This window comes from Mandrillus leucophaeus, unplaced genomic scaffold, assembly GCF_000951045.1.
Source record: "Mandrillus leucophaeus isolate KB7577 unplaced genomic scaffold, Mleu.le_1.0 Scaffold949, whole genome shotgun sequence".
Lineage (NCBI taxonomy): Eukaryota > Metazoa > Chordata > Mammalia > Primates > Cercopithecidae > Mandrillus > Mandrillus leucophaeus.
The window spans coordinates 581,571-608,006 of NW_012110352.1; the positions used below are offsets into that span (position 1 = coordinate 581,571).

General features: G+C 37.5%; 2 protein-coding genes across 3 annotated transcripts in view; one reads left to right on the top strand and one right to left on the bottom strand.

Annotated features, from left to right (window-relative positions):
* The window catches only part of PIH1D3 (PIH1 domain containing 3), a 37,406-nt gene extending 22,228 nt beyond the window's left edge, over positions 1 to 15,178 (bottom strand). The window contains exons 1-5 of one of the 2 annotated variants that reach the window (XM_011970445.1): positions 15,122 to 15,178; positions 14,359 to 14,636; positions 6,982 to 7,122; positions 3,256 to 3,328; positions 961 to 1,066 (exon numbers count right to left, since the gene is read on the bottom strand). In XM_011970445.1, coding sequence (XP_011825835.1) covers positions 961 to 1,066; positions 3,256 to 3,328; positions 6,982 to 7,119 — 317 coding nt within the window. In that variant the 5' untranslated portion in view covers positions 7,120 to 7,122; positions 14,359 to 14,636; positions 15,122 to 15,178. The remainder of the gene's footprint in view (positions 1 to 960; positions 1,067 to 3,255; positions 3,329 to 6,981; positions 7,123 to 14,358; positions 14,637 to 15,121) is intronic. The other variant, XM_011970444.1, reaches the window with a different exon arrangement.
* A 191-nt stretch (positions 15,179 to 15,369) lies between these two features.
* The window catches only part of NUP62CL (nucleoporin 62kDa C-terminal like), a 92,310-nt gene continuing 81,243 nt past the window's right edge, over positions 15,370 to 26,436 (top strand). Inside the window, exon 1 of the mRNA XM_011970447.1 lies at positions 15,370 to 15,537. The gene's annotated coding sequence lies outside the window, so the exon portion shown is untranslated. The remainder of the gene's footprint in view (positions 15,538 to 26,436) is intronic.

Sequence of the window (26,436 nt, forward strand, 5' to 3'; positions counted from 1 at the left end):
AGTCACTCTTCTGTCTTTTACCTGCTTATTGTCCCCTTAGCATGCACCACTGCATTGGGGTATATATATATATACTCCAAAAAATATATAAACATATATAAATATATAAAAATGTGTATATATATATATACTGGATAGTTTTGTATTCAGTATTAGAAAACTTGCCAGATCACTTGCCATAGAAGTCTTTAAGAATTTATATAGTACATTATAATTTAGTAAGTGTTGGCTTTGTTTTACCCTGCTATTCTAAATAGTCAATCCAAATTTTATTTCAAAATACATATATGTAAAGCTTAGTCTATTTGACCAATAATTTCATCTATGTATATAAATATATTTTAAGGTTCATTAAAAGTATGAGTACTTTTAAAATCATAATAAAAGGCTTTTTATAGTAATTATAAATTTCATATTTATAACTTGATTGTATTGGAAAGGCTACAAAGCAAGTCTTGAACCCTGCTTGCAAAACACACTGAATACTAAACATAATCTTAGAATATCTAGTAAACAAGTCTGGGTAATAATTGATAATTGGAGAGAGAACATAGCCTTTTACCAAAATTGTGGAACATTGAGTAATTAAAAGCAAGTCCTTGACAATAAACATGGCATTGTAATTTAGTTTGTATGAATGCTTGCAATTTAATGGGCTGGCTTTCTCCAACTGCTAGTTCCACATTATACAACAAACTGACATTAAATATAAATGTATAATGGAAATGACTATATTTTTCATTTTTTGCTAGATAATAACTGAAAGGAAGGTGTTATGCTTTATTACTTGTTTCTGCTCTAGAAGGAAAAAAATCATCAATTACAGATGCTTTCTGTGTGTCACTGTAGTTTTATCTTTTATGTGGTATGTTACTTTATGAATCTTGTAAAAAATAAAATGCTATCAGATGACACAGCTAACTTAAACTCCTAAAGACATTCCGGCTTCATTTGACTTACTCTGGGATTTCTCTAACATCCCACATATCATCATGTTCTGCTCCTTCTGGAACCTCTTCTGAATTCCAGATGTCATCGTTATTTTCCTCGCTGGTTTCAGGGATAACTGTGAAGAAAGGGAAGATAAAGCTGAAGCTCATGCTTTTTCCGTCTCTAAATTGCTCCTGTTCTTCTTCACACTCAGTTTGGGATCATTGAAATAAAACGTTATTTGTAATCACTAGCTTGTTTTCTGGTCAAAACAAGCTAAATTAGTAACTACTGACTAAATGTTTCTATCAATACAGAACCAATACATTGTAGAATTATAAAAATAACTGTAGAGAATTTGGCAAAAACACATAAACAAAAAGAAGAAAATAATCTACAATCCAACTGCCTGGAGATGATCAATGTTGGTATTCTGGTTAGTATTCTGTTGTGTATCATTCCAGTCTCTCTCTCTCTCTCTCTCTCTCCATATACACATGAAAAGAAATATTATACATTTTTCTAGAAACATAAATAGGATTATATTTTAAAATATTTTTATGTAAAAGAAAAAATCACAACTACAATCAATCGGATGTGGAGAGAAATGTCTTATCTTGCATTGTTTTTACTATACAAAAACCCCTTGATATCTTTTCCATGCAAGCATGACATAATTCTCAAAATAATAATATCAATTAAAGAAACTGAAAGCAGTGGATGCAATGATCATTTTTTAGTCCAGGATTTTCCTCATGTAGACACAAGCTTTAAAGAAAATCTCTACCACTTGTCCTTTATGCAGAGCTGAGCATGAGGTTGGGTTTCTGCATGTCATCTTTAAATGTTTAAAAGTGGATAGGCTCCATAGGCACGCAAAAACACAGCTTACATTTGTTTTAACTATTGTAGTATCCAGTAGAGACCTGCATTAGGTGCAGAACACTGCTTTGAGTCATTTTAAGCATTCTCAGAAATGTACCCAATTGTCAGGTTTTCAATTCTGGCAATTCTTTTGAAATTATCAGCTTCTATCTAGCATGGGCTTTGAAAAGCCTAACTACAGATTTATATGTAACATTTTACATATGAATCGTTGCCTTCAGAATTTAAAGATTATTAGACCTACATTATCAGAAATACAGGCAGCACAGAAATACATGAAATGTGAACTAGTCTGCCATGGAGCGAATATCTCTTAAGTACGGCAAATAGCCTCTTGAGTATGTATAGCAATAATAACTGAAATTTTAAAACCATCCTTAGACCTCATTTTAGCCATTATTTTAAACATTTGTCCAGGCAAATCTTTTGCAATTAACTAAAATGATGAATGAAATTCACTTCCTCTCCCTTCTTATCCTCTGGTTAATGGTGATCATGACCAACAGAATTAAAGCTTTTTATATTTTTAAAGATTTGTAAAATGTTCAACTCTAAAAATGTATAACTCAAAATGCTGGGGAAATGTAAAAATATTATTTAGCCTCATTTATTGGACCTGTTTTTTTTAATAAGTAAACTCAAAGACGTTAATCTATAAGCATCTTAATGTAAGATAAAATTGTGTAGTTGCTTGTTTTATTGTCTTCTCCAAAAATCTATTAGCTCAATCAGAACAGGGACTTTTTCTGTTTTGATCTGCATTGTAGTCTCAGAGATGGTCATACTGCCTGATACATAATAGGTTCTCAATAAATATTTATTAAATAACTCAACGAATGAATTCCATGAAATTGCTAGAATATAGGAAGGTAGAAGGTAAAGAAGCTAAGCATCTTGGTAAATAGACCCTAAAAAATAAAAGATGATCTAACCACACATGACTTTCTTGGTCTTCTATCTCAGAAAATATGCAAGGAATGTGGATAATTCAAGGCAAATATATTTTCCATTATTAGAAAAACTATTTACCTGCAGTAGTAGAGTAAAAACAGCATCTTTATATGTAAATGGCTATTCATCATTTCCATGATTATTTTAGTTCACCTTTTCTCTTTTTAAAAATTATTTATTTATTCCTCCATTTTTAATGAACAAACATAAATTGTATATATTTATGATACACCATATGATGTTCTGAAATACATATACACAGTGGATGACTAACTCAAGCTAATCAACATATGGATTACCTCACCTACTTATCATTTACTTGTGATGAGAATACTTAAAATCTACTATCTTAGCAATTTCCAAGTATACAATACATTGTTATTTAGTTCATCTTAATAAACACTAGTATTAGTATGTATTACTCTCCCTATAATTTTTCTACCAAGGAAAATATTATATTGATCTATACTGCTTTGTTAAATAACTTACCTTTGAGTTCTTCTATTTGGGGTGGTCCAATATTCCCAGGACCCATGGCTCCAATAGTAGATAAACCATTTGTCTGAGGGAGGAGAAAAGGTTCACTATTCTATAATTAATACTTGTATAACCTATATGACTAGTGATACTTCAAATTTGATAGGATTTCCATCAAAAAAACTCATGGAGCTTTCCAGTTTAATTACCCATCATTGTTATACAACAGAAAGACAGATGCCAAGTACTATTGTGAATATGCTTTCCTTGTTCTTTCAAAAAGTCTTTGGTTTAATAGACTCTAGGGAAGAATTGATATTTGGTCAGGCTAAATCCCTAGTTCCAGCTCAGTGACTCATGTATCCCTGGGGATAGAGGAATGAGCCACATTCATCTCTATGAAGGTTAGAACCAAGTATTAGTATAAAGGCATTGACACTTTTGGGGTTTAGCAGTGTCTGGTTGTAGTCAGATGGAGGACAGAGTATGTGAAAGTTTTATAGAAATAAAAACTAACACTAAGCAGAAGCTAAGTATTCAGACTTCAAATTAATCATTCAAAAGCCCTGATAACTGCTTTTACTTTTTTCCACTATAGGTATGAAACACTTCCCTGTCCCACCGCCTTGTGACACTGAACTAGTGGATTTAAACAGCAACCACAAATTAATAGTCTCTAATATATGCTGATGTACTTCAGTCTTCATAAAAGTTTATTTCTCCATCTTCTGCACAAGCATGCACATCCCCAAAGGACTTGCCCTGATTCACCAATACAAGCAATCTTCGTTTTTTCAACTAAGTATAACACATATTACACTATTGCTATAGCGACACCACCTCATTGGCCTGTCTCAGGGATTCTTTGATATTTCAAGAAAATCCCAATTTCTTACTATTGTTTTTGCTGATGTCATGCCCTGCAGCACCAACTCACTCCACTGCTGGCAGTCAAAAAATTATTATCTTCTTGCCAACTGGCCAACTAGCACCTCTATCTCTCTTTTTTCAGGCCCCTGTCCTCATCTCCTAAGACTTTAGACATGTACAAAAGTTAGAATGTCTTGTTTGGGCAAGGAGAGTAGTGTCTGTCCTTGAAAGCTGATGGAACAGCTCACATGGGTCTTTATTATGTGAAACTATTCCAAAAGTTACAAATCAGAAATTAATCTATAATATCTCAAAAGTGTCTGAGACAGTAACTATTCCTTTTCAAAAGGTGTTCCAAAAGTGCTGTGTCTGCAGTTAAGGCATTACAGGCATTTTTATGTGAAAATCCCAAGATAATATTTGGGACTTTTTTCCCTCTTTTTAATCACTAATGTCATATAAATGTGTAGTACTTTTCTTAAATTATTAATCATCAGAACACTAATAGTCAATCAGAGTAAAGCATTTCTCAGAACATGAGGGCCTCTTGTTGAGTGCTGCCTTCCACGTAAAATTAAAAGCAGTAGAAAAAAATCTTGGACATTCATGACAAAAATTGGTATACTCTCCATGGACAGTGATTGGCTCAGAACACACAGGAATTTCAATTTATTAATTTAATGAAAATAAATGATTAAAAATAAAAATTTCAAGTTAAAAGACGGAATGGGATCATAAAAACATTAAAAACCATCTGGCAATTGTTTTCTATTAGAACATCATTTGAGCCTTTACCATTAATCTACAGCCAATTATCTGAGCAATTTATCATTGCAATTCATGCCACTTTGTAATATGTAAGACAGAACATCCTCATTATAATGTCTGTGAAGAGCAGTGAACCTTATTTCCCACAGGCCTTAAGATCCCCTCATGGGTTTGAAAAATGACAGACACACTCTCTCCCCAATCTCCCAGATTCTTAACAAGTCATATAGAAAAGGGATAGTGTAAATGAAGCAATGTGTATGCAACTGTTCTCTTGCTGTTTTCAGAGAGCATATTTTCAAAAACACATCACTCTTGTAATCATCCCACAGTTCCCAAGATTAATACATGTTAAAAAATGAAAAGCAGTTTCTCTCCTGGAAAATGTAATAGTTCATTAGAAACATTAATTATTCTCCCACTGTTCTGATACTCTAATTCTGTGTCCTCTAATGATATCTGTACTGTAGTGTCTGAATGACCAATTATCTCAAAATTGCTTATAACCCAGATATACAGAATCATACATTATTATAGTAATTTTCCTTTATAAACTGTACAACTCAGTAATATTACGTTAGTCTCTATTCTCATAAGCACTCATCTTTCCTCCTAGAAGCACCTCTAGATGCAAATAAACACCTCCAACCATAAACACCAAATGGAATAGGCTCTGTAACCAGGGTAAATCCTTATATTTGAATCTGTCACAGTTACAAGTTCCACTTCACTATATTCAAGGTTACTGTTTCTCAAATACTTGATATACTTTTTCTATATGGCATAACTTTACCTTTCCTAGGATGTAGGCTCCAGAAAATTATTATTCTGCTACTTCAACTAAGGTAGCAAAAATGAGCTTGCCTTCCCAACTTCACTGATATATTGTTCCTAACTTTTTCTCCTATGTCCTGTTTGTTGTGTATAGCCAATGCTGTCCTTAGCGTCCTGATGTTTCTTTGTTCAGCCTCTACTAAGACTTTTCCCTCACTAAAACTTCCTGGTTCCTGATCCTGGCTCCAAGCTGACTCAGTTCTTCTACAAATTTTATTTCCATTTCACCTCTTATTTATTCTGCCCTATTCCACCTAAGCTCTTCCTTAGGGTGGTACCTCAGTTCAGTGTCAGTCTGAGCCACTGAATTTGCTGCCTGTTCATAGCTTGCTTTTTTCTCCACATTGTGGCAAAAATAAATTTTGGGAGGAGTAAATTGATACATACGTTTGTGAAAGATGATTTATTCATGGTAAATTTGTCATATAACAAAACACTTCATTAAAATAATTTTATGCAAATTGACATAGTCCGTTATACTATGGGATTTTTTGCCCCAAATTTTGTTTGCCTTATCATAGGCAATCTGATGGCCAAGGCTCACTGATAGTTAAGAAATAGGAGAATGGAGAGAGGGGAGTTATATAAACGTGTTTTAATTGTTCTGGGAATACTGGCAGTAACCTTGGAGTGGTAAAAGGTCAGTTCAAGGAACTCTTCTACCTAAAATGAAGCCCATCTTGCTACTGCAAGCCTTGCTGGCATTACTTATCCTGACCCCAAATGCTACTCAACTAATTAGACTCCACAACTTTATTTGTGCATTACTGGGAAGACAATCTTGGTAGACTGAAGCTAGTTTGCCCTATTATTTGGCTCAAAAACTTTCTGTTCTGCGTTAATGTGTAGACAAATTAGAAAATTAAGGGACTGGTACTTGGGGGTCCAATTAATACTGTATAACTGAAAATATTTGTCTTATAGAAATATCATCTAGGCTTAAACAATCCTAGCTACCACTCTGCAATGGTTGTCAGGCATTCTTTAGTCATAAATATAAATGACAACATTTTGAAATGTGGCTATTGCTACCATAGTTACAGAACTATTTTCTTATTCAGTGTTCAGGTGGTTTAGAAAAATATAATTATGTTTGCTAGAAATGTACTAGAGGTTACATTGTCATGCATAATCAGCCTTGTAGCTTCCTATGAATGTATCAAATGACACAGCTCTGCTCCCACAGCTAGGTGGGAACAGGTTGTTCAAATATGGTTCCACAACTTCCCATAAACAAAACTAATTCAACTGTAAGTATATGACCACCTGTCCATAGTCAGAATCATCCTCTTCTTCAGGATTAAGTAGCTTAGAGAGGGCTTCCAGAGCTGTAACTGAAGAAACACTCTCAAAGTCCATATTTTCTGTCTCCATATTTTCAGAATCCATATTTTCAGATTCCATTATCTGAAGAAAAAGATAATCCGAAAGAGGTATTTTACTTTTCTGTTTTATTTAAGACATGAAGATGTTTTATTGTCATATCTCCCTTCTTCCCTCGGTCACTCCATTGGTTCTTATACTTCCTTGGAAATCCTTTTAAACTCCTTCAAATATATGTATTTTGCTAACTCACAGACCTGGAGCACCAAGTAAACTCAAACATTCAGCCTGCTTTACTAAAATGTCATACTCAAGCTAACAAGCACTTATCGAGCACCTACTATAGTGGCTCTCGGGTTTTAATGTGCTTAATAATCACTTGGGGGAGTTGGTTTAAAATGTAGATTCTTAAGCCCTACCTCTAGAAAAAGTGTATGATACATTATGTATCATCATTTGGGAACATATTTTTTGGATTGTCTTTTTATTTGTCTCATGTACGCTGTTTAGGCTGTGTATTCTACTAAGTGAACTGAAAAATATGTCGTTTGAGGTACATGCCCTGATGATCTGTATTCATTTCACATTTTTTTGCCTCAGGCAGGCCTGTATCTTCTGCTTTATTTCAATTCTTAATTAACCTTTGATGATGCCTAGCATTATATTGCCATTTGAGAGCTCCAATGGGTTAGTTCATTGACTTTCAATGAAAAATTGTTTTTCTGATTATAACAGTGATACTATAAATGTCTATTGTGGGCTTTTTAGGAAATAATACATTAAATGTATAAATAAGAAAAGTATAACTACCTATAATGCTACCATTCAGACAGCAGTCTTTTTAATAATCTCTGCAGTTATATTTGGAGTAGGAAGTTCAGGATCTTTAAAAATGTTAGAGGTGTCAGACTTTTATGAATAACCTTAATAAAGACTGTAGAATTAGATCTGTTGGTAGTGATTTCGGCATAAATATAATAGGAATCTTTTTTTACACTTCTGCTGACATTTTGAAAACATGGTAATAAAATTAACTCATGGGAAGTATTTCTTTAGTACTTTTATTAAATGATCTCCAAAATTTTTGCTTTGTACCTAGAACAGTAATACAAAAGGATTCTCGAATGTGTGCTGGTACTGTCAAAATCAATCTGCATGCAGATAGTGTTTTACAAATCTTCTGGTTTTTTAAATTATGTTTTGCCATTATTTTGACTTTCTTTTTAAAATAGAAAACTGATCCTAGTATCTATCAAAGACATTGAGGGTATGAAGTAAATATTAAATTGCCCTGTACCTGTAGCATAGAGGCAATATATCATAGCGGTTAGAAGCAGGGGCTCTGGAGTCAACTGCTTGGATTTGTATCCATCATTTACTTTCTTAGCTCTGTGACTTTCAGCATATTATTTAAACTCCGATTATCTAATTTTCTTTATTGATAAAATGGAGATAATAACAGTGTCTATCTTTTAGGGTTGTTACAAGAATTAAGTAGCTTAATACAAGTAAAAGAGTTTGGAACAGTGCTGGTCACAAAGTTAGCACTCAACATATGTTGGTTATTATTAGTTATTTAAAAGTTTTATTTTGCTGGGTATGACTATCATGTCTAATAATGATGTGGAATAAGTTAATGATAAAACTCATTACATTGGAAAGTCATTAAACTGGAAAAGTGAAATAAAAGGTAATAAAATAATTTTCTCTCACAGTACAATCTGGTAGTCTGCAATGGAAATGAATAATTGACACAAATAAAACAAAGAGGATCCTGTTTATATTTTTAAATTCCTAGTTGATTATGTGTTCATTAAATATTTACCTAATATTAAAAGCAAAAATTTATTGTAACATTTTCAACCTTTGACAATGAAAGAAAAAAATGCATCCAGGTATCTGATGCAATTATATAATTGGTATTTGAGTTGAGATGGTGCAAATGAGATATTTAAAAAACAAATATAGTAGAAATTGTTTATTATACCAGTATTACATACTTTTACAAAATTGTTTTGATGATCAAATTATGCAATGCAGGTGAGTTTACTAAAATATGAAATGCTATATAAAAATATCATTATCTGACACATAGTATCAGTACCCACAGATATTTGATCATGAGATATGTGAAAGTTCAATGGTAGGCCAATGAAAGGAGAATAAACTGGGACCAGCAAAGCTAACCCATAAGTAGGTATTCTAAAGTTCCAAATATTGTGTCTGAGGTAGTAGTCAGAACTACAATTTATGTGGTCTTATCTGCTTGGCAGAGACATGGCAGCAGGAGTTCCTGGACATGAGCAGTGCTTCGGGGCAGAAAGGTTGAAGTAATGGTTACAGGTAGAACTATTTAGGGTGAAGAAGGACGCTGGCCTATAGAAGGTGGGGTACAGTTCTCGAGGACTGTGCACAACTTGACTGCTAGAGATGAAGGTTCAGAATAGGGCAGAATAGGGCTCAAACTTCCAGCTGGAAAAGAGAAAACACACCAGGTACTGCGTCAGTGGCTTTCTCATGTCACCTAGGTACCCACAGTGGAGGTTATGAAGGAATGTTATGGTTCCTTTGGTACATTGGATACTGGATTTAGAAAAACCAGATTAATTCTAAATCACTACCAGTTAGTTGGAAAAGAACTCTGGCCTGGTTCTCATTAGGTGGGAAGTAGGCCAGTGTGAGCAGTGGGAAGCTATACCTGTAGATTTAGTGTCTTTAATAACTGGAGCCGGCACATAGTCAGCAGTGGATTAATACTAAATGAAGCATGATTAAATTCATCTGAATGTTATGTTTCAAAATAGTCATTTGGAAGGTTATACACTGATGTAAATTATGCTATCAATGCTCAAAATATTTTGGGATTTTTCTTTTTATTTGGAATTACCTTCATATGTATCACCAAGAAAATAGGTATCATTACGGTATCATTTGGTTTGATTACACATCAGATCTGTCCCCAGGTGATTTCTAGATATATTTAGATATCATGCCTACTTTCAAAATATGAAGATTTTCTTTTTTGAGGATATTCAAAAGAATGTGCTACATGCCTCAAGGTGATTCTAAAACAGAAGTTTCAAAAGCAATTTTAGCAATAACAACCACATTAGAATAAATAGATTAGCCTCCAAAAGTGACTACTTCGAAGGGGATGGTCCTCCTTGGAATGTGTACATTTGTTTTTGTTAAATTATTCACAATGATTCTTAGTAACACTTTATATATTTGATGCATATTGGGAATTAGACTTCTTGACGTCCAGTTGGACTTCCAAATCATGCTAGAATAAGATGCCATAGATTTGCACTATAGCTCAATTGAAATAGAAATATAAAAATAAAATTACCACTTTAGCCAAAGTATTTTTACCTTCAAATGTAATAATAATCTGTAAACACAAATTAATAAATCATGAAAACAAAAATAAATAAATCATGACAAGTTTGTTGATATTGCATTTTGAGAAACAAAGGAATCCCAAATATTTTGTGACTAACTAGTTAAATGGTTCAAAGTATCAAAAGAGAAAAGCAATTTGTGAATTTTTAGAAAAAAGCATTCTAAATTCAATGGAAAGGAAGATTCTACTAGCTTTTTAAGAAGTCTAATATACTAAGAATAACTTACTAAACTTGATTAAAAACATTTATTAAAGTTCATTTGACACAAGTAGATCACAGTTGAAAAACGAAAACAGGAGGACTTTTTAGGAACTACAAATGAACTATTTGTAGTGAACTATCTTTACTACAATGAACTATGCAGTGTTAGTTTATAGGTCTATCTTTTATTTCTAAATGTGATATACATTTAAGTTCATCCTGAGTCTGGCAATCAAGGTCCTTCAGGATATAGTCCCAACGTAATTTTTTGTCCTTCATTCCTATTATTCTCCTACATACTGTGTTAAAAACTAAACTGCTTATTAAACATACTCTATCATTTCCTGCCTTTGTACCTTGGAGTGTATTCTTCCTTTTGCCCTGACTACTTGAATAGTACAGTGTAGTGATTTTTAAAAAGAAGATTCTGGCCGAGTGTGGTGGCTGATGTCTGTAATACCAACACTTTGAGAGGCCAAGGTGAGTTCATGGGTCACATGAGCTCAGGAGTTCGAGATTAGCCTGAGCACCATAGCGAAACCCCGACTCTACAAAAAACACAAAAATTAGACGGGCGCAGTGCCGTGCCCTCGTGGTCCCATCTATTCAGGGGTCCGAGGCAGGATAATAGCTTGAGTCCCAGAGATGGAAGAGCCGAGACCGGGCCACTGTACTCCAGCCTGGGAGACAGAGTGAGACCCTGCCTCAAAAATAGATAAATAAATAAAATAATGAAAATAAAAAATAAAAAAGAAGATTCTGGAGCCACACTGCCTAAAATGTTTGAATCTGGCACTGTCACTTACATAGGCCAAGAATAAATTTAAACTAAGGAAAATTTAAGCGTTTCAGTAAAAACAAAATATATTACTGTCTTTTATTTGAGAGTTGGTCATTTAGAAAATAAATTTTCTAAGCTCTTTGTTTTTCTTTCTTTCATTTTCTTTTGCTAGGCCAATGCTAATGGCAACATTTTCCAGATAGAGCCTTTGATTTTCCCACATTAACCTGAGTACTTGGGGTCTTCATAAATAGAAGCATGATTGGACCATCTACTAGCCACAATGAGCTAAAGCAACTGACACTCCAGAACCAGCTCATTAACCTAACACTGGAGCCAGTCAGGGGCTGAAAAAGTTCAACCAGGTTGGCTCCAGACCCACAGCACTTAAGCAATATCAGTAACCTTGAGTTAAAGTCAGACTGGTTGTAAGGCTGGGATCATGCTTTCTATTTTATTTGCCTCCATCTACAGTATCAACAAAAATGGCTTTTGACATCAGTTAATTGTAGAAAAGTCTAGGTAAATTAGTGAAAACTCTGAATTACAGACTATTCAAATAGTAAATTTTATTAATTAAAGTATATATAGTAAATAAAATCAGGGTGATAAAGAACCACCAAGCAGGGCTGGGTGCGGTGGCTCATCCTGTAATCCTAGCACTTTGGGAGGCTAAGGTGGGCGGATCACTTGAGGTCAGGAGTTTAAGACCGGCCTGGCCAACATGGCAATACTCTGTCTCTACTAAAAAACACAAAAATTAGCCGGGCATAGTGGCGGGCGCCTGTAATCCCAGCTACTTGGGAGGCTGAGGCTGGAGAATCACTGAAACCTTGGAGGTGGCCGTTGCAGTGAGCCAAGATCGTGCCACTGCACTCCAGCTTGGGTGACAGAGAGAAACTCTATCTAAAAAAAAAAAAAAAAAAAAAATTCACCAGGCAATATCCTTTTGGAACTTGTTTAAGTAAATAGATATATCCCTATGTAAAATACTGACTTTAACACAATGATTTGAAAGTACTGAAAATCTATTTATTCTCTAAATAAATTTGGCATTTCTTCTGCAACTTCATATTTTTTATTTATTTTTTTCAATCAGCTTTCCTAAATTGAAGCAACTTTATTTATATAGTGCCTTAATTTAGCAATTCCTCCTTTAAAATTCTCCTGAGAACACAAAAGTGACATCATCTCTGCCTATGTCTGAATTAAATTATAATATACTGACTAATTGCTTTCTGCTTTGCATTATTTGATAACTATACTCATCAATGATTTCCCACCTATTAAAAATAATTCATTTTGAATGTATCATTACAATACTAAGAATGGTTTCTTTTTCCTGTCTCTAACTTTCACTACCAAAAAATGTACTAACTCATAAGTAACTATGGGAACTTAACAGTTTTCGTTTCAAATTTAAAACATATTTAAGGAAGATGCTTTTTGAAAGTACCTGGAATCTTTCATAGAAAAAGAGGTCAAGAAATTAAATAGTTATTGATTATTAAATTTAAAAAAAGTGTCTTTTGGCTAGGCGCGGTGGCTCACGCCTGTAATCCCAGCACTTTGGGAGGCCGAGGCGGCGGATCACTTGAGGTCAGGAGTTTGAGACCAGTTGGCCAACATGGTGAAACCCCGTCTCTACTAAAAACACAAAAATTAGCCAGGCATAGTGGCGCGCGCCTGTAATCCCAGCTCCTCAGGTGGCTGAGGCCAAAAATCGCTTGAACCCGGGAGGTGGAGGTTGCAGTCCAGCCTGGGCGACAGAGCGACACTCTCAAAAAAAAAAAAAAAAAAAAAAAAGCACCTCTTGATTTCAGATTTCCTCTATTTTAGTCATTTATTCATGAGGAGTCTGTACCATCCCAATTCTTTTTGAAAAGTGAGTTTTGTTTTTGTTTTTGTTTTGTTTTTCTTTTTTTTGGAGACAGGATCTTGCTGTAGACCAGGCTGAAGTGCAGTGGCACGATCTCCGCTCACTGCAGCCTCGACCTCCTTGGCTCAAGTAGTCTTCCCACCTCAAACCTCCCAAGTAACTGGGACTACAGGCTGCGCCAGTGTGCCCGGCTAATTTTTGTATTATTTGTAGAGACGGGGTTTCGCCGGCTAATTTTTGTTATTACTTTTAGAGATGGGGCTTCACCGTGTTGCCCAGATGGGTCTCGAACTCCTGAGCTCAAGCGATCCCTCGCTTAGGAGTCTCAAAGTGCTGAGATTACAAAAAAATTAGTTTTTATATGGAGAGGCAAATCCTTGGTTTCTGTAGGACCCATCCTGAATTATCGAATGCTATATAGTACATTTCAGACAAGCTTAATACACTTAATATTTTTTCCTCTTTGTTTATCTATCTGAAGTCTCATACTCCATCTCTATCTAAAAGGAAGTTGGAGGGACTTCTTTTTAGATAGAGGTGGAGTATGAGACCTCTTTTGTTTTTGAGACCATGTCTCACTGTCGCCCAGGTTAGAGTGCAGTGCCGCCATCACGGCTCACTGCAGCCTCGACCTCCAGGGCTCAGGTGATTCTCCCACCTCAGCATCCAGGCAGGCAGGCGCCAACACATCCGGTTAATTTTTATATTTTTAGTGGAGACCAGGTTTCGCCATATTGCCCAGGCTGGTCTTGAACTCCTGACCTCAAGTGATCTGCCCACCTCGGCCTCCCAAAGTGCTGGGATTACAGGCAGGAGCCACCGCGCTTGGCCCGGCAAATTTTCTTGCTGTGCTTTAAATTTTCTCCCCGAGTCCTATTTTTTTTATTTCTTTAGGAAATACAGTCTCTGTTCTGAATCCTTATCACAAGAAGCTCTTAAGGAGTGATGACTCCTCCCTCTTTGGTCAAACTAGGTTCTCTCCCTTCATTCAGATTTAATTTTTTTGGTCATACTTCCTCATCTTTTGACAGTTACAGTCAAACGACATGTAATACTTTCCCAATCAGCCCTTGGCGAGTAGTAGGTTTTGTAGGTACAAGTAGTCTCTGCACAGTACACTCGGGCCCACCAAGTGAAGGTCTGACCACTTCTCACTCCTCAGCTTATCTAACCAAGCAACACTGGAACTCTCAGGCCACAGCGTTCAAGTTGTCGCACAAAGGACATTATTCACATAGTGAGTACTGGGGCCATTTTTTTTTTCCCAGTCTGAAATGTTACATCCCCCAAAACATTTCCTAACCAAGGCATGCTAGGCCAGGATAAATCGTGCCTGCACATATAAAACAGAAGGGTACAGTGGCACATATAAAACAGAAGGGTACAGTGGCACATATAAAACAGAAGGGTACAGTGGCTGCTCCAGTTTGGAGCACCGAGATCCTCCTATAAGAGAATATGGTTTACATTCCCAAATTAGTCATTATTAATGGTAAGGGAGAATCAATAAGTGCATGTGAGAGTTGAGAGAAGACCAGCTGAGAAACCTTCAGATGTTCATTTTTGCCTTCTGACAGTCGATCAGCACCCATCTCTCACTCACATCCTGTAAAACCGAGTTTTGTTAAAGCAGCGTCCTGCTTCTAGAGTCTAGGATAGCGGGATTTAGGGAACGGGTCTCCTCTACCTTGTTCAAGTTGTGGCTTTTGGGGGGTATCTCTCAGAGTTATGAATATCTAGAGTTTTCCCTAGTTTTTCTGATAGCCACGGCATCTGAGGACCCTGTCTTTTCCCCTCCTAAGGTTCGAGTTTCCTCACCTTGGTCAGTTTTCCGGTCTCAGGCTAGGCTCGGAAAAGACTGTGGAGAGCGCGGCGTCTCTCTGTTGCTAGGGTAACAACTTTGTTTTGTTCCCGCCCCCCACCTGCCAACCTCCGGGTTCCCGCTTGACTTTTCTGGCCAATCATAGAAGAGTCTCATCTGAGACAACACTGGAATCGACCAATCCGAGCGCGTCCAGGTCAGGGTCACTAGTCGCCCTTTCTAGTTAACCAGGTCGACCCCTTTTAAGCCTCAGTCTGGGTTAGCTTCGCTTCAGCGGGAACCTGCCCACAGCGGAGGCCGGTTCTTTCCGGCTCGAACAGGTCCGGACCCTCCCCTCTGGCGGCTACGCAGTCTCGGAGGCTTGCTCCTATAGTTCAGGGTCAGACAGCGAGCGGCGGCGGCTGCCACCAAGGTAAGTTTGTGGGGTTTTCATTTGTCCCCTTCGTCAGCACGCTTCGCTCTCTTTTACGCTTTTCCCGCGCGTGAATTCCCGATCTGAGGACTCGATCTCCAGCCAATCTGGAAAGGCGGGGGCAGAAGGGTAGGGGCAGTGGGCCGGGGGTTGAGAAGGGTTTGCTACCGTCCTCCACGCCCCGCGCCTTTCGAGTCTCCCCCACGCGACAGAAACACGTATTGTGCTTCCGTCCTGGCTTGGCGCGTGCGATCGTGTTTGTATGTATGCAGGTGGGATCGCATTTTATTCTTCTCTGTGGGCAAGCCTTCCGGGCCCCAAGTTCCCGGGGGAACACCTGGTCAACTGCCACCTGGTTCCTGTGGGGCACTGGCTTGAGCTACGCGTCGCTCCCACTCTAGGGAAAATCGCGGCTACGGGAGCTCTGCTTTTCCCGCCTCGGAGTGGAGAAAAGCAGGCGCGCCGCTCGCTTGCCACTGCTAGGGAATCTGGTTGTCTTAAGTTCACTTAGAGATAGAGTTGTTACTCTAGTTTCCCATAAATTCCGTGGCTTGGTTTTAAACAAAGGGGCGGCGGGGGGATGGCGTAATAAATATTTACAGTACTTAGGACTGATTAGCCATGATCAACAGTAGGACCCCACAGATGGTTTTAATGAATGGTTACTTTTGGTTATTCAGGTATTGGAATTTGATTATAAATGAACTAAACTGCTTCCTTTCTTTCTTTATACCATGCATTTCTTAACGACCATCCCATCTGGCATAGGGGATAGTGAGGTTTGATTAATTTGTCCATTCTACTTGTTATTATCTACGGTAAACAAAAAGTGGGGATAGAATAAGGTTATTGGCTAAAGCAACGTTATTGGCCTTTTAGCCAACTTACCAATACCTTAATTCCCCTTATTACTGTGAATGATCAGAATTTAGGTGTCTTACATTTTGCTAATTCTTTAGATACTTGTGGAGCTTAAATTATAGATATTATGCCATCTCCTTTTTCTTGCTTTTTTGTTTTTATTCTGCCTCATTGTGCATTATTCTAAGTCTGTAATGCTCAGCCGGTGTTTTTCAGACCTTTTGACTGTGACCAACAGTAAGAAATAAATTTTATATTGTGGCCTAGTACATATGTAGACAATATATAACCGACAACCATTTTTACAGAAACAACACTTAACATTTACTACCTGCAATATACTCTGATAATTTCCATTACGTTTTAAAAAATGTACACCACAACCCCCTAATGATTTGTCCCTAGATCTTTAGTTTCCAAACTTGTGTATGCACTTTATTTAAAATTTATTGAAATAAAGAATTTATTTAAGATGCAGATTGCCCTGACTCCCTCCAGAAATTGGTTCTGTGGTCTAGTGGGACCCAGGAAGGTATACAATATAGCATATGTGAAATACTTGGTACAGTGTCGGGTGCACAGGTGTTCAGTGAATATTAGTTTTCTTCTTGGGGAACAAATGTTATTTATCTTTAGGGATATAATAAACTCTTCAAGGTTTCATCTGTCTCTGGCAAGGTGGCATCCAATACTAAGAACTGTTTTCCCCAGGTAGAGGAAGTGGCGGGGTGGGGGATGGGTCCAGGATCTGAGATTAATCTTTAAGCAGTTGGCTTCCCTGAACAATGTTGGAAATACAGAAGCTCAGAGGCTGAGGAACACAAGGATTAGAGAGATTCTGTAACTTTCCCAGGACCGTGCTGTCGGTAAGCAGAGACAACTGAATTTGACTCCTAATTCGGTTTTAAAGTAATGAAACTTGAGAGATCTAAAATATTTTTTAGAATACACCCAAAGGTTTCTGTGGATTTGTAGCTATGAAAAATGGATATAGTTTAGCTAATTCTTTTATAATATATAGAGTGTTTTAAAACACTGGTTAAATAATTTATTAATGCAACATTGAAAGAAATTAAAGATGAAAAATCACTCAATTCTGCTACCATAATATAACTGATAATTCTGTTCCCCTCCTATCATTATCCATATGTACCTATGTTTTTACATGATTGTGATCCTTTTTCGTGTACTTTTTTGTTATTTTTATTTAATATTGTTTTGGAAATTTTTTTCCATGTTGTGATAGTCTTTATATTTTGCATTATTAACAGCAACCTAATATTTCATAGAGTGAGTTGGCTATAATTTACTTAGCCTAACTAACCAACAACAGAAAATAAGACACTATGTGTGCTTTGAAAAGGGAGATGTAGCCAGGTGTGATGGCTCACACCTGTAATCCCAGCACTTTGGGAGGCTAAGGCAGAAGAATCACTTGAACTCAGGAGTTCAAGACCAGCCTGGGTAACATAGGGAGCCCCCATCTCTATAAAAAATATTTAAAAATTAGTCAGGCTTGGTGCCATGTGCCTGTGGTCCCAGCTACTCAGGAGGCTGAGGTGGGAGGATTGCTTGAGCATGGGAGGTTGAGGCTGCAGTGAGCTGTGATTACGCCACTGCACTCCAGCCTGGGTGACAGAACAAGACCCTGTCTCAAAAAAAAAAAAAAAAAGTAAAGGGAGATGTGAGATGTGCTAATATAGTTATTCCATGATGTCTTGGGTTATTTAAAATCATTTCTATAACTGTATCTTACATAACAGTGAGCTCAATAGGAAGCCTAACAGGAAGGCCAGATCTAGATCTGGGCCTGAGCTGGGAGTTTTTGCCCCTCTTGGATGTATGAATTTGACAATCAAGATTTCTATGTGCTAGAGCAGGCAGTGATCAGCCCTGGTGTCCTTTGTACATATGAGTTAGGTTGAATATACTTTTTTACTTTTTTTGTTTTGTTTTGTTTTGTTTTGAGACAGAGTCTGCTCTGTTGCCCCAGCTGGAGTGCAGTGGTATGATCACAGCTCACTGCAGCCTCGACTTCTGGGGCACATGTTACCATACCTGGCTAATTTTTTTTTTTCTTTTTTGGTAGGGACTGGGTTTTACCACGTTACCCATGCTGGTTTCGAACTCCTGGGCTCAAGCAATCCACCTGCCTCAGCCTCCCAAAGTGCTGGGATTACAGGTGTAGCCACTGTGTTTGGCCCAGCAGCATTCTTTTTTTTTTTTTTTTGGTCAGCAGTGTTTTTGAGATTTTTAAATGCAAATAAAGTTATTTTTTATTGCTATATAGTATTCCAATATATGACTAAATCACTTTTAAAAAAATCTCCATTCCCTTATTGCTGTTGGACATTTAGGTTGTTTTAAATATACAGATAAGATTCATATAAATCACGCAAATATTGTTATGATTCCACTTGCATGAGGTACCTAGAATAGAGTAATTCATAGACAGAAAGTAAAATAGAGGTTACCAGGGGCTGGAAGACGGAGGAAAAGGGAGTTAGTGTTCAGTAGGTACAGAGTTTCTGTTCAGGATGATGAAAAATTTTTGTCAATAGATAGTTGTGACAGTTGAATAACATCATGAGTGTACCTCATACTACCAAAATTGTACACTTTAAAATGGGTAAAATGGCAAGTATTATATGTATTTTACCACAATTAAAAAACTAAAAATTAGAAACATAAGAATTATGTTTTTTTTTCAGAAGCATATGTTTAATTGCTTTATTTTCTGTGGAGTGAGGCCATGAAAAAAGCGAACATCCTATTAAAAAATAAACTTTAAGTTATATTAGCCAGATCTGTTTTTCCTTGTAAATAATAGTTTTTGAGGTCTTTATATGACAGCTTTTCTTACTTGTATGTTTGTAAAAGGTTTTTATGATTATCATTCTTCAGAATTCTCCAGTTTTTTGTTTTTTGAGGGTTTTTTTGCTCTACTTTTCCGGAGTTTTGGGGAAGATTCTTATAAATACGGGCCTACCTTTGAGGCTGTCTTTTGCATTTGACTGCTATTCACCAGTTAGTTTCCTTAGCTAGTTCTTTCAAGTATTTTACTCACTCTCCTCCCCTCACCTACCCTCCGCTATTCCCTGCCCTCTCTTGCATTCCTCCACCCCCTTTCCAAGCAGCCATACCTCTTCCTAGGTCTTCATGCCCACACATACACTCTGCCCTCCCTTGGGTCCTTCTCAGCTCCTCCAAGATTCTCTCTCTCTCTCTCTCTCTTTCTTTTTTTTGAGACGGAATCTCGCTCTGTTGTCCAGGATGGAGTGCGGTGGCGCGATCTCGGCTCACTGCAACCTCCGCCTCCCAGGTTCAAGTGATTCTCCTGCCTCAGCCTCCTGAGTAGCTGGGATTACAGGCACTCACCACCACACCTGACTAATTTTTGCATTTTTAGTAGAGACGGAGTTTTACCATGTTGGTCAGGCTGGTCTCGAACTCCTGACCTTATGATCTGTCCACCTCGGCCTCCCAAAGTGCTGGGATTATAGCCGTCAGTCACCATGCCCGGCCTGATTCTCCCTCTCTTGATTCTTTCTGGCTTTGGTCCCACTCACTCCTTTTCCAATTTTGTAACTGCTAAAGTCTCTCACTGAAAATGAGCAATTTACAGTCTTCAGCAATATCACACTTTTAACATTTGAAGAATTGATCCTCGTTTTGGGATTAAAATAAAAACTTTTTCTAGGTCTTAAAATTAGATTCTGACCTTAAGGCTTTGAGAAGCTATAGTATGAAGGGGGAAAAAAGAACTTAATATGAAAGATAATCAGCAAATTATACTGCTTAAGATGTTTGATATGAACTTGAAACCAATGCACCATTTTCAGAAGCCCTATATTTTGTTTTGGCATAAGATGATTACCATTTGAAGTTTGATCCCTCTCTGTTTCCTTCAAAATGCCTGGGCTAACTTCACCTCTCCCTATCAATTTCTCTCTGGGAACAGAAACATTTAGAGTAAGACATTAGTAATTCAGTTTTTACTTCCAGAGTTGGCATGCATAACTATTACTGACAAATAGGGTCATTACTGTGCTTTGAGGCTTAGATTTTTCTACTTTCTTCTTGAGTACTTTTTCTGGAAGACTTTATATCTTGGTGGTGCAAGGGGTTTCTTCTGTGAATTTGTACTTCCTTTGCGTCTCTGCCTCTCTAAATAATGATGTGTTAAACAATCATATGTAGTGCCAGAGGTTGCTATTTATAGAAATGGTTTTATAACATGACTGATCATATGTGAATTTTCAGGCCAGATCTCTCAGTCATGATGTTCTTGAGAAGGTTGAGTGCCTTCGTGGAACTTGATGATTGTCAAGTAACTAGGCAGTTTAGGGAAAATGTTGCCTCTAAAGAAGAATAGTCTATTTGCTTCTAAGAAACTAGGAACAATTTTTAATAAATTATATGGCTAAGCTTCTGTGCTAGTCACCTCTTGACAGTCATTTCTCAAAGTAAATGTGGGGGAATTAATCATTACTCTCAAAATCATTTATACTTTTGAGACAGAAATCCTTAAACATTATGCTGAAATGGCTTATAATAGGTACCCAGGCTTGAACTGATTTTGTTTCTGCCTTTTGACACACAGTAGATTTATCTTCCTAATGATGTGTTGCTTAAGCTAGTATTAAAATAGAAGAATTGTGTCCGGTTCCTTCACTTACTAGTTGCTTGACCCTAGGAAAGTTAGTGTCTCAGAGCCTCTGCTTCCTCGGCTATAGAATGGAGATCAAAATACCTTTTGGTTTGTTGTTAGGTAATGAAGGTAAGGGATTTCAGTTTCAGTAAGTGCTTCCTTTTATCTTTTTCCCTTTATATTACATAAGAGAGTCTAGAACTTGAGTGGTAAAGTGGTGTGTCCTGAAATGACCTACCATCATTTATTGATTCTAGATCAGGTTTTCTACTACCGAGAACACTCCCAGAATCAAGAAATAACGGTAGGTAGTACACAGAGCAGATAATTTGCATGCTGATACATGAACTAGATGAATAGTAATTTTTTAAAATTATAATTTGAAATCTAGTTTATGTTCACTGTCTGGGCCAGCTGATAGTGTGTCCAGAATTGGTTCCTTCCGGTGGATTCCTGGTCTCACTGACTTCAAGCATGAAACTGCGGACCCTCACAGTCGGTGTTATAGTTCTTTTTCTTTTTCTTTTTTTTTTTTTGAGACGGAGTCTAGCTCTGTCGCCCAGGCTGGAGTGCAGTGGCCGGATCTCAGCTCACTGCAAGCTCCGCCTCCCGGGTCCACGCCATTCTCCTGCCTCAGCCTCCCAAGTAGCTGGGACTACAGGCGCCCGCCACCTCGCCCGGCTAGTTTTTTGTATTTTTTTAGTAGAGACGGGGTTTCACCATGTTAGCCAGGCTGGTCTCGATCTCTTGACCTCGTGATCCGCCCATCTCGGCCTCCCAAAGTGCTGGGATTACAGGCTTGAGCCACCGCGCCCGGCCCAGTGTTATAGTTCTTAAAGATGGTGTGTCTGGAAATTGTTCCTTCAGATGTTCAGATGTGTCCAGAGTTTCCTCCTCATGGTGGGTTCGTGGTCTTGCTGACTTCAGGAGTGAAGTCGCAGACCCTCACAGTGAGTGTTACAGCTCTTAAAGGCAGCGTGTCGGGAGTTATTCATTCCTCCTGGTGGGTTTGTGGTCTCACTGGCTTCGGGAGTGAAGCTGCAGACCTCTGCGTTGAGTGTTACAGCTCATAAAGGTGGCACGTCCGGAGTTGTTCATTACTCCTGGTGGGTTCGTGGTCTCGCTGGCTTCAGGAGTGAAGCCGTGGACCTTCGTGGTGAGTGTTACAGCTCATAAAGGTAGTGCGGACCCAAAGAGCGAGCAGCAGCAAGATTTATTGCGAAGAGTGAAACAACAAAGCTTCCACAGCATGGAAGGGGACCCCAGTGGGTTGCTGCTGCTGGCTCTGGTGGCCAGCTTTTAGTCCCTTATTTGGCCCCGCCCACATCCTGCTGATTGTTCCATTTTATAGAGTGCTGATTGGTGCATTTACAAACCTTTAGCTAGACACAGCGCTGACTGGTGTGTTTTTACAGAGTGCTGATTGATGTGTTTACAAACCTTTAGCTAGACACAGAGTGCTGATTGGTGCATTTACAATCCTTTAGCTAGACACAGAGTGCTGATTGGTGCATTTACAATCCTTTAGCTAGACACAGAGTGCTGATTGGTGCATTTACAATCCTTTAACTAGACAGAAAAGTTCTCCAGGTCCCCACCCAATTAGCTAGACACAGAGCGCTGATTGGTGCATTTTTACAGAGTGCTGATTGGTGCATTTACAAACCTTTAGCTAGACACAGAGCGCTGGTTGGTGCATTTTTACAGAGTGCTGATTGGTGCATTTACAAACCTTTAGCTAGACACAGAGTGCTGATTGGTGCATTTACAATCCTTTAGCTAGACAGAAAAGTTCTCCAAGTCCCCTACCTGATTAGCTAGACACAGAGTGCTGATTGGTGCATTTACAATCCTTTAGCTAGACAGAAAAGTTATCCAAGTCCCCACCCGACCCAGAATCCCAGCTGGCTTCACCTCTCAATAGTGCTCTATAATTATCTTTGATTTGCTGGTTCTTCACCAGCAGTGAAGATAACCCCAGCATTATATTTTGGAAAGCTTTCACAGCACTTTACATAAAATTAAATTAGACAAGGTAATATATGTAAAGAGTCCTTTGCAAACTTATTTTTAAAATAATATTTTGGTTATTCACTTAATGGAACCGTGAGAATTTTAGAAGTGAAGAAAGCGAGGCTTCAAATGCATTTAAATGACTAGAACAGTCTAGTGGGCATCAACACTCATTCAGTTATTTTCTTTCTCTCCAGCCATTTAGTTAATGCAGTAAGCCCCATTTAGATTGGACTGCCAGGTGGGGAACATTCTACTCATTTCTAGTAGCCCTTCCAGTGAGCTCTGATGATTTTTGGGGGCCTAGTGGGCTTTCTGCTGAGGGCCTTTATCATCTAGTATTTCTTTCTTTGAATATGTGTGCTTGCATTGAGTCACCCAAGCGAGACTAAGCTGGGCTCAACATACAAAGCTGTAGTTTTGTCAGCTTTAAGCTCCTGTAGTTAGGCAGTGTGGATAAGGATAGGTTACTTAGAAGAGGAAGAGAGGTTGTCTGGAGAAACCCAACAAGGCAGAGATAGAGTATTCCTATTGATTGCCACAGACAGGGAGTACAGAGCTGTTTCCTATTTTTTAATAAAGTAATGATATGCATAGGGAAGCTAAAGTGTGCTAAGTTCCTGTTTGTTAAAAAAGGATAGGGAATACTGATTAATTTCAGACTTTGTTTTAAAAAATATAAATTTAAGTCTGTGTTAAAAGAAATAATTCAAGATAATGCATACAAATTAATAGAATATGTAACTTCCACACCTGGGAAAAATTAAGAGAATAAAGAAAATCTCATCAATCCAAATATGCAGAAAAAAGATAAAATATATATAATGCCTGGCAAATAAAAAACACAAAGTAAGATGGAAGAAAAATTCAGTAGTATCAGTAGTCACAATAAATGTAAGTAAGTTAAACTCACTAAGAGACTGTCAGATTGAATTTAAAATATTTCGGCTATGCTACTTGCAAAAAACACATTTAAAATGACACAGAAAGGTTGAAAACAAGGGAAGAGAAAAAGATACACTAGGCCAATACCAACCTAAAGAAAAATGGTGAGGCAACATCAGTGTCAGACAAACTATGATTTAAGGCAGTTTAGTAATAATTAGTTACTTCACACTGATAAAAGAAAGAAAATTTACCAAGCTGTTGACTGTGAACTTCATATAAGCCCCTAACAATACAGTCTTGAAATATACAAAGGAGGCCGGGTGTAGTGGCTCACGCCTGTAATCCCAGCACTTGGGGAGGCTGAGGTGGGTGGATCACCTGAGGTCAGAAGTTTGAGACCAGCCTGATCAACATGGTGAAACCCCGTCTCTATTAAAAATACAAAAAAAAAAAAAAAATTAGCCAAGCGTGGTGGCACATGCCTGTAATCCCAGGTACTTGGGAGGCTGAGGCAGGAGAATCACTTGAACCTGGGAGGCAGAGGTTGCAGGAGGTTGCAGTGAGCCGAACTTGTGCCGTTGCACTCCAGCCTGGACAACAAGAGTGAAACTCCATCTCAAAACAAACAAATAAAAGAAATATATAAAGGAAAAAGCAATGGGATTATAGGGAGAAATTTACAATTCATAATAATTGGAGGCTTTTAAACACCTTTGTCAGAAACTGGTCAAGCAAAATAGATTAAAAAATAAAAAAGCTAAAGATATGAAAGATTTTAAGATCTAAATGAAATGGAAGGGCAAGCATCTTTAATTCCAAATTTTTAGTGACAAAAATGTACTTTTAGTGCAAAAAGTGATTTTTTTTGTTTTATTTCTCAAATTTCTAAGGCAGAAAAAAATTAAAGGTATGTGCTACATTTAATAGGAAGATTCTTAAATTATTTCCAAAAGAACAGAAATTCCATAAATGCAAGGGCATAGGAAAAAAAATCCACCTTTTGATGGCTACCAGAAAACTTTATTTTTGTCTGCAATATGACATTGATGACAGTACCTAAATCTGGAAGTGTTTGTCGATTTCTTTTACAAGATAAACACCCACTATGGTTTGACAACAATGAATTTTTCTATCAATATTTATATTATCATCATGTATATTAAAACATATAATACATAAATAATTATGTTATAAAACCTATAATAATATTATCATAATTTATAACAACATAGCACTTGTAACCTCAGGAAAGTGGTACACTTGGGAATATAAAACTAAACACAGCAAATGCTCTTATTCTAAGTTCATAATGCCTCCCTTTCTGTGCCTTCCAGGATTGAGTTGTTACAGTTGAAATCACCATTTGGAGCTCACATTTAAAAAGTTTTAAGATGCGTATAAGACTGAAAAATAAGCATATTGTAACTAACACATTCAGATAAATGTTGTCCTTCACAGTTACTCTTGGGAAAGTTTTCCCTTATACCCATGACACTAACAGTATTTAAGATGCTGTATCTCAGCCATTTAAAAAGGTACATTTTTTTCATATCTTAACATCTCTGAAATGGAGGCAAGTCTAACAGTTGAATGGTATCTTTTGGCCAGGTGGCAGTTGTGACATGATAGTTGTTCCTGCATGCACAGATAATATCAAAATCTTTAGGATCAAAACTTTCACAATGGATGACTGAAGTGAAAAATCCCTGAGACAATGGAGGATCACCTTTAACTCTTAGAAAATAGTGGTTGTGGGGAGAGAATGGAGGAGATAGTAAATCAGGTTTCGTTATCAATATGCTGAAATGGGAGACAAAAGGAAGCTAGTCTACATACTTGCAAAGCTGACTTAAGAGCATAGCAAAAATGGGCTTTTAGTTCTCTTGTAAGTTATTTTTTAAAATGCTGCTTTAACAGTGCTCCTGGTGGCATAGAAGTTATCAAGAAATTTATGTTGACAATTGGGGCCTGGCACGGTGGCTCATGCCTGTAATCCCAACACTTTGGGAGGCTGAGGCGGGTAGATCATCTGAGGTCAGGAGTTTGAGACCAGCCTGTTCAACATAGTGAAACCCAGTCTCTACTAAAAATACAAAAATTAGCCAGGCATGGTGGCACACGCCTGTAGTCCCAGCCACTCAGGAGACTGAGGCAGGAGAATCGCTTGAACCCGGGACGCAGAGGTTGTAGTGAGCTGAGATCGCGCCACTGCACTCCAGCCTTGGTAACTGAGGGAGACTGTCCCCCGACATCAAAAAAAAAAAAAAAGAAAAGAAAATTGGACTCAATGTGAATTTTAGAGATACATTAACCAAGTTTCTTTGCTTACACGTTTTTCTAATGTATGCATGTTTGATTAAAATCTATGTCTACATTGAAAAGAGCTCTTTCAAAGCCTGGCAGAGACACAACAAAAAAAGAGAATTTTAGACCAATATCCCTGATGAACATCGATGCAAAAATCCTCAATAAAATACTGGCAAACC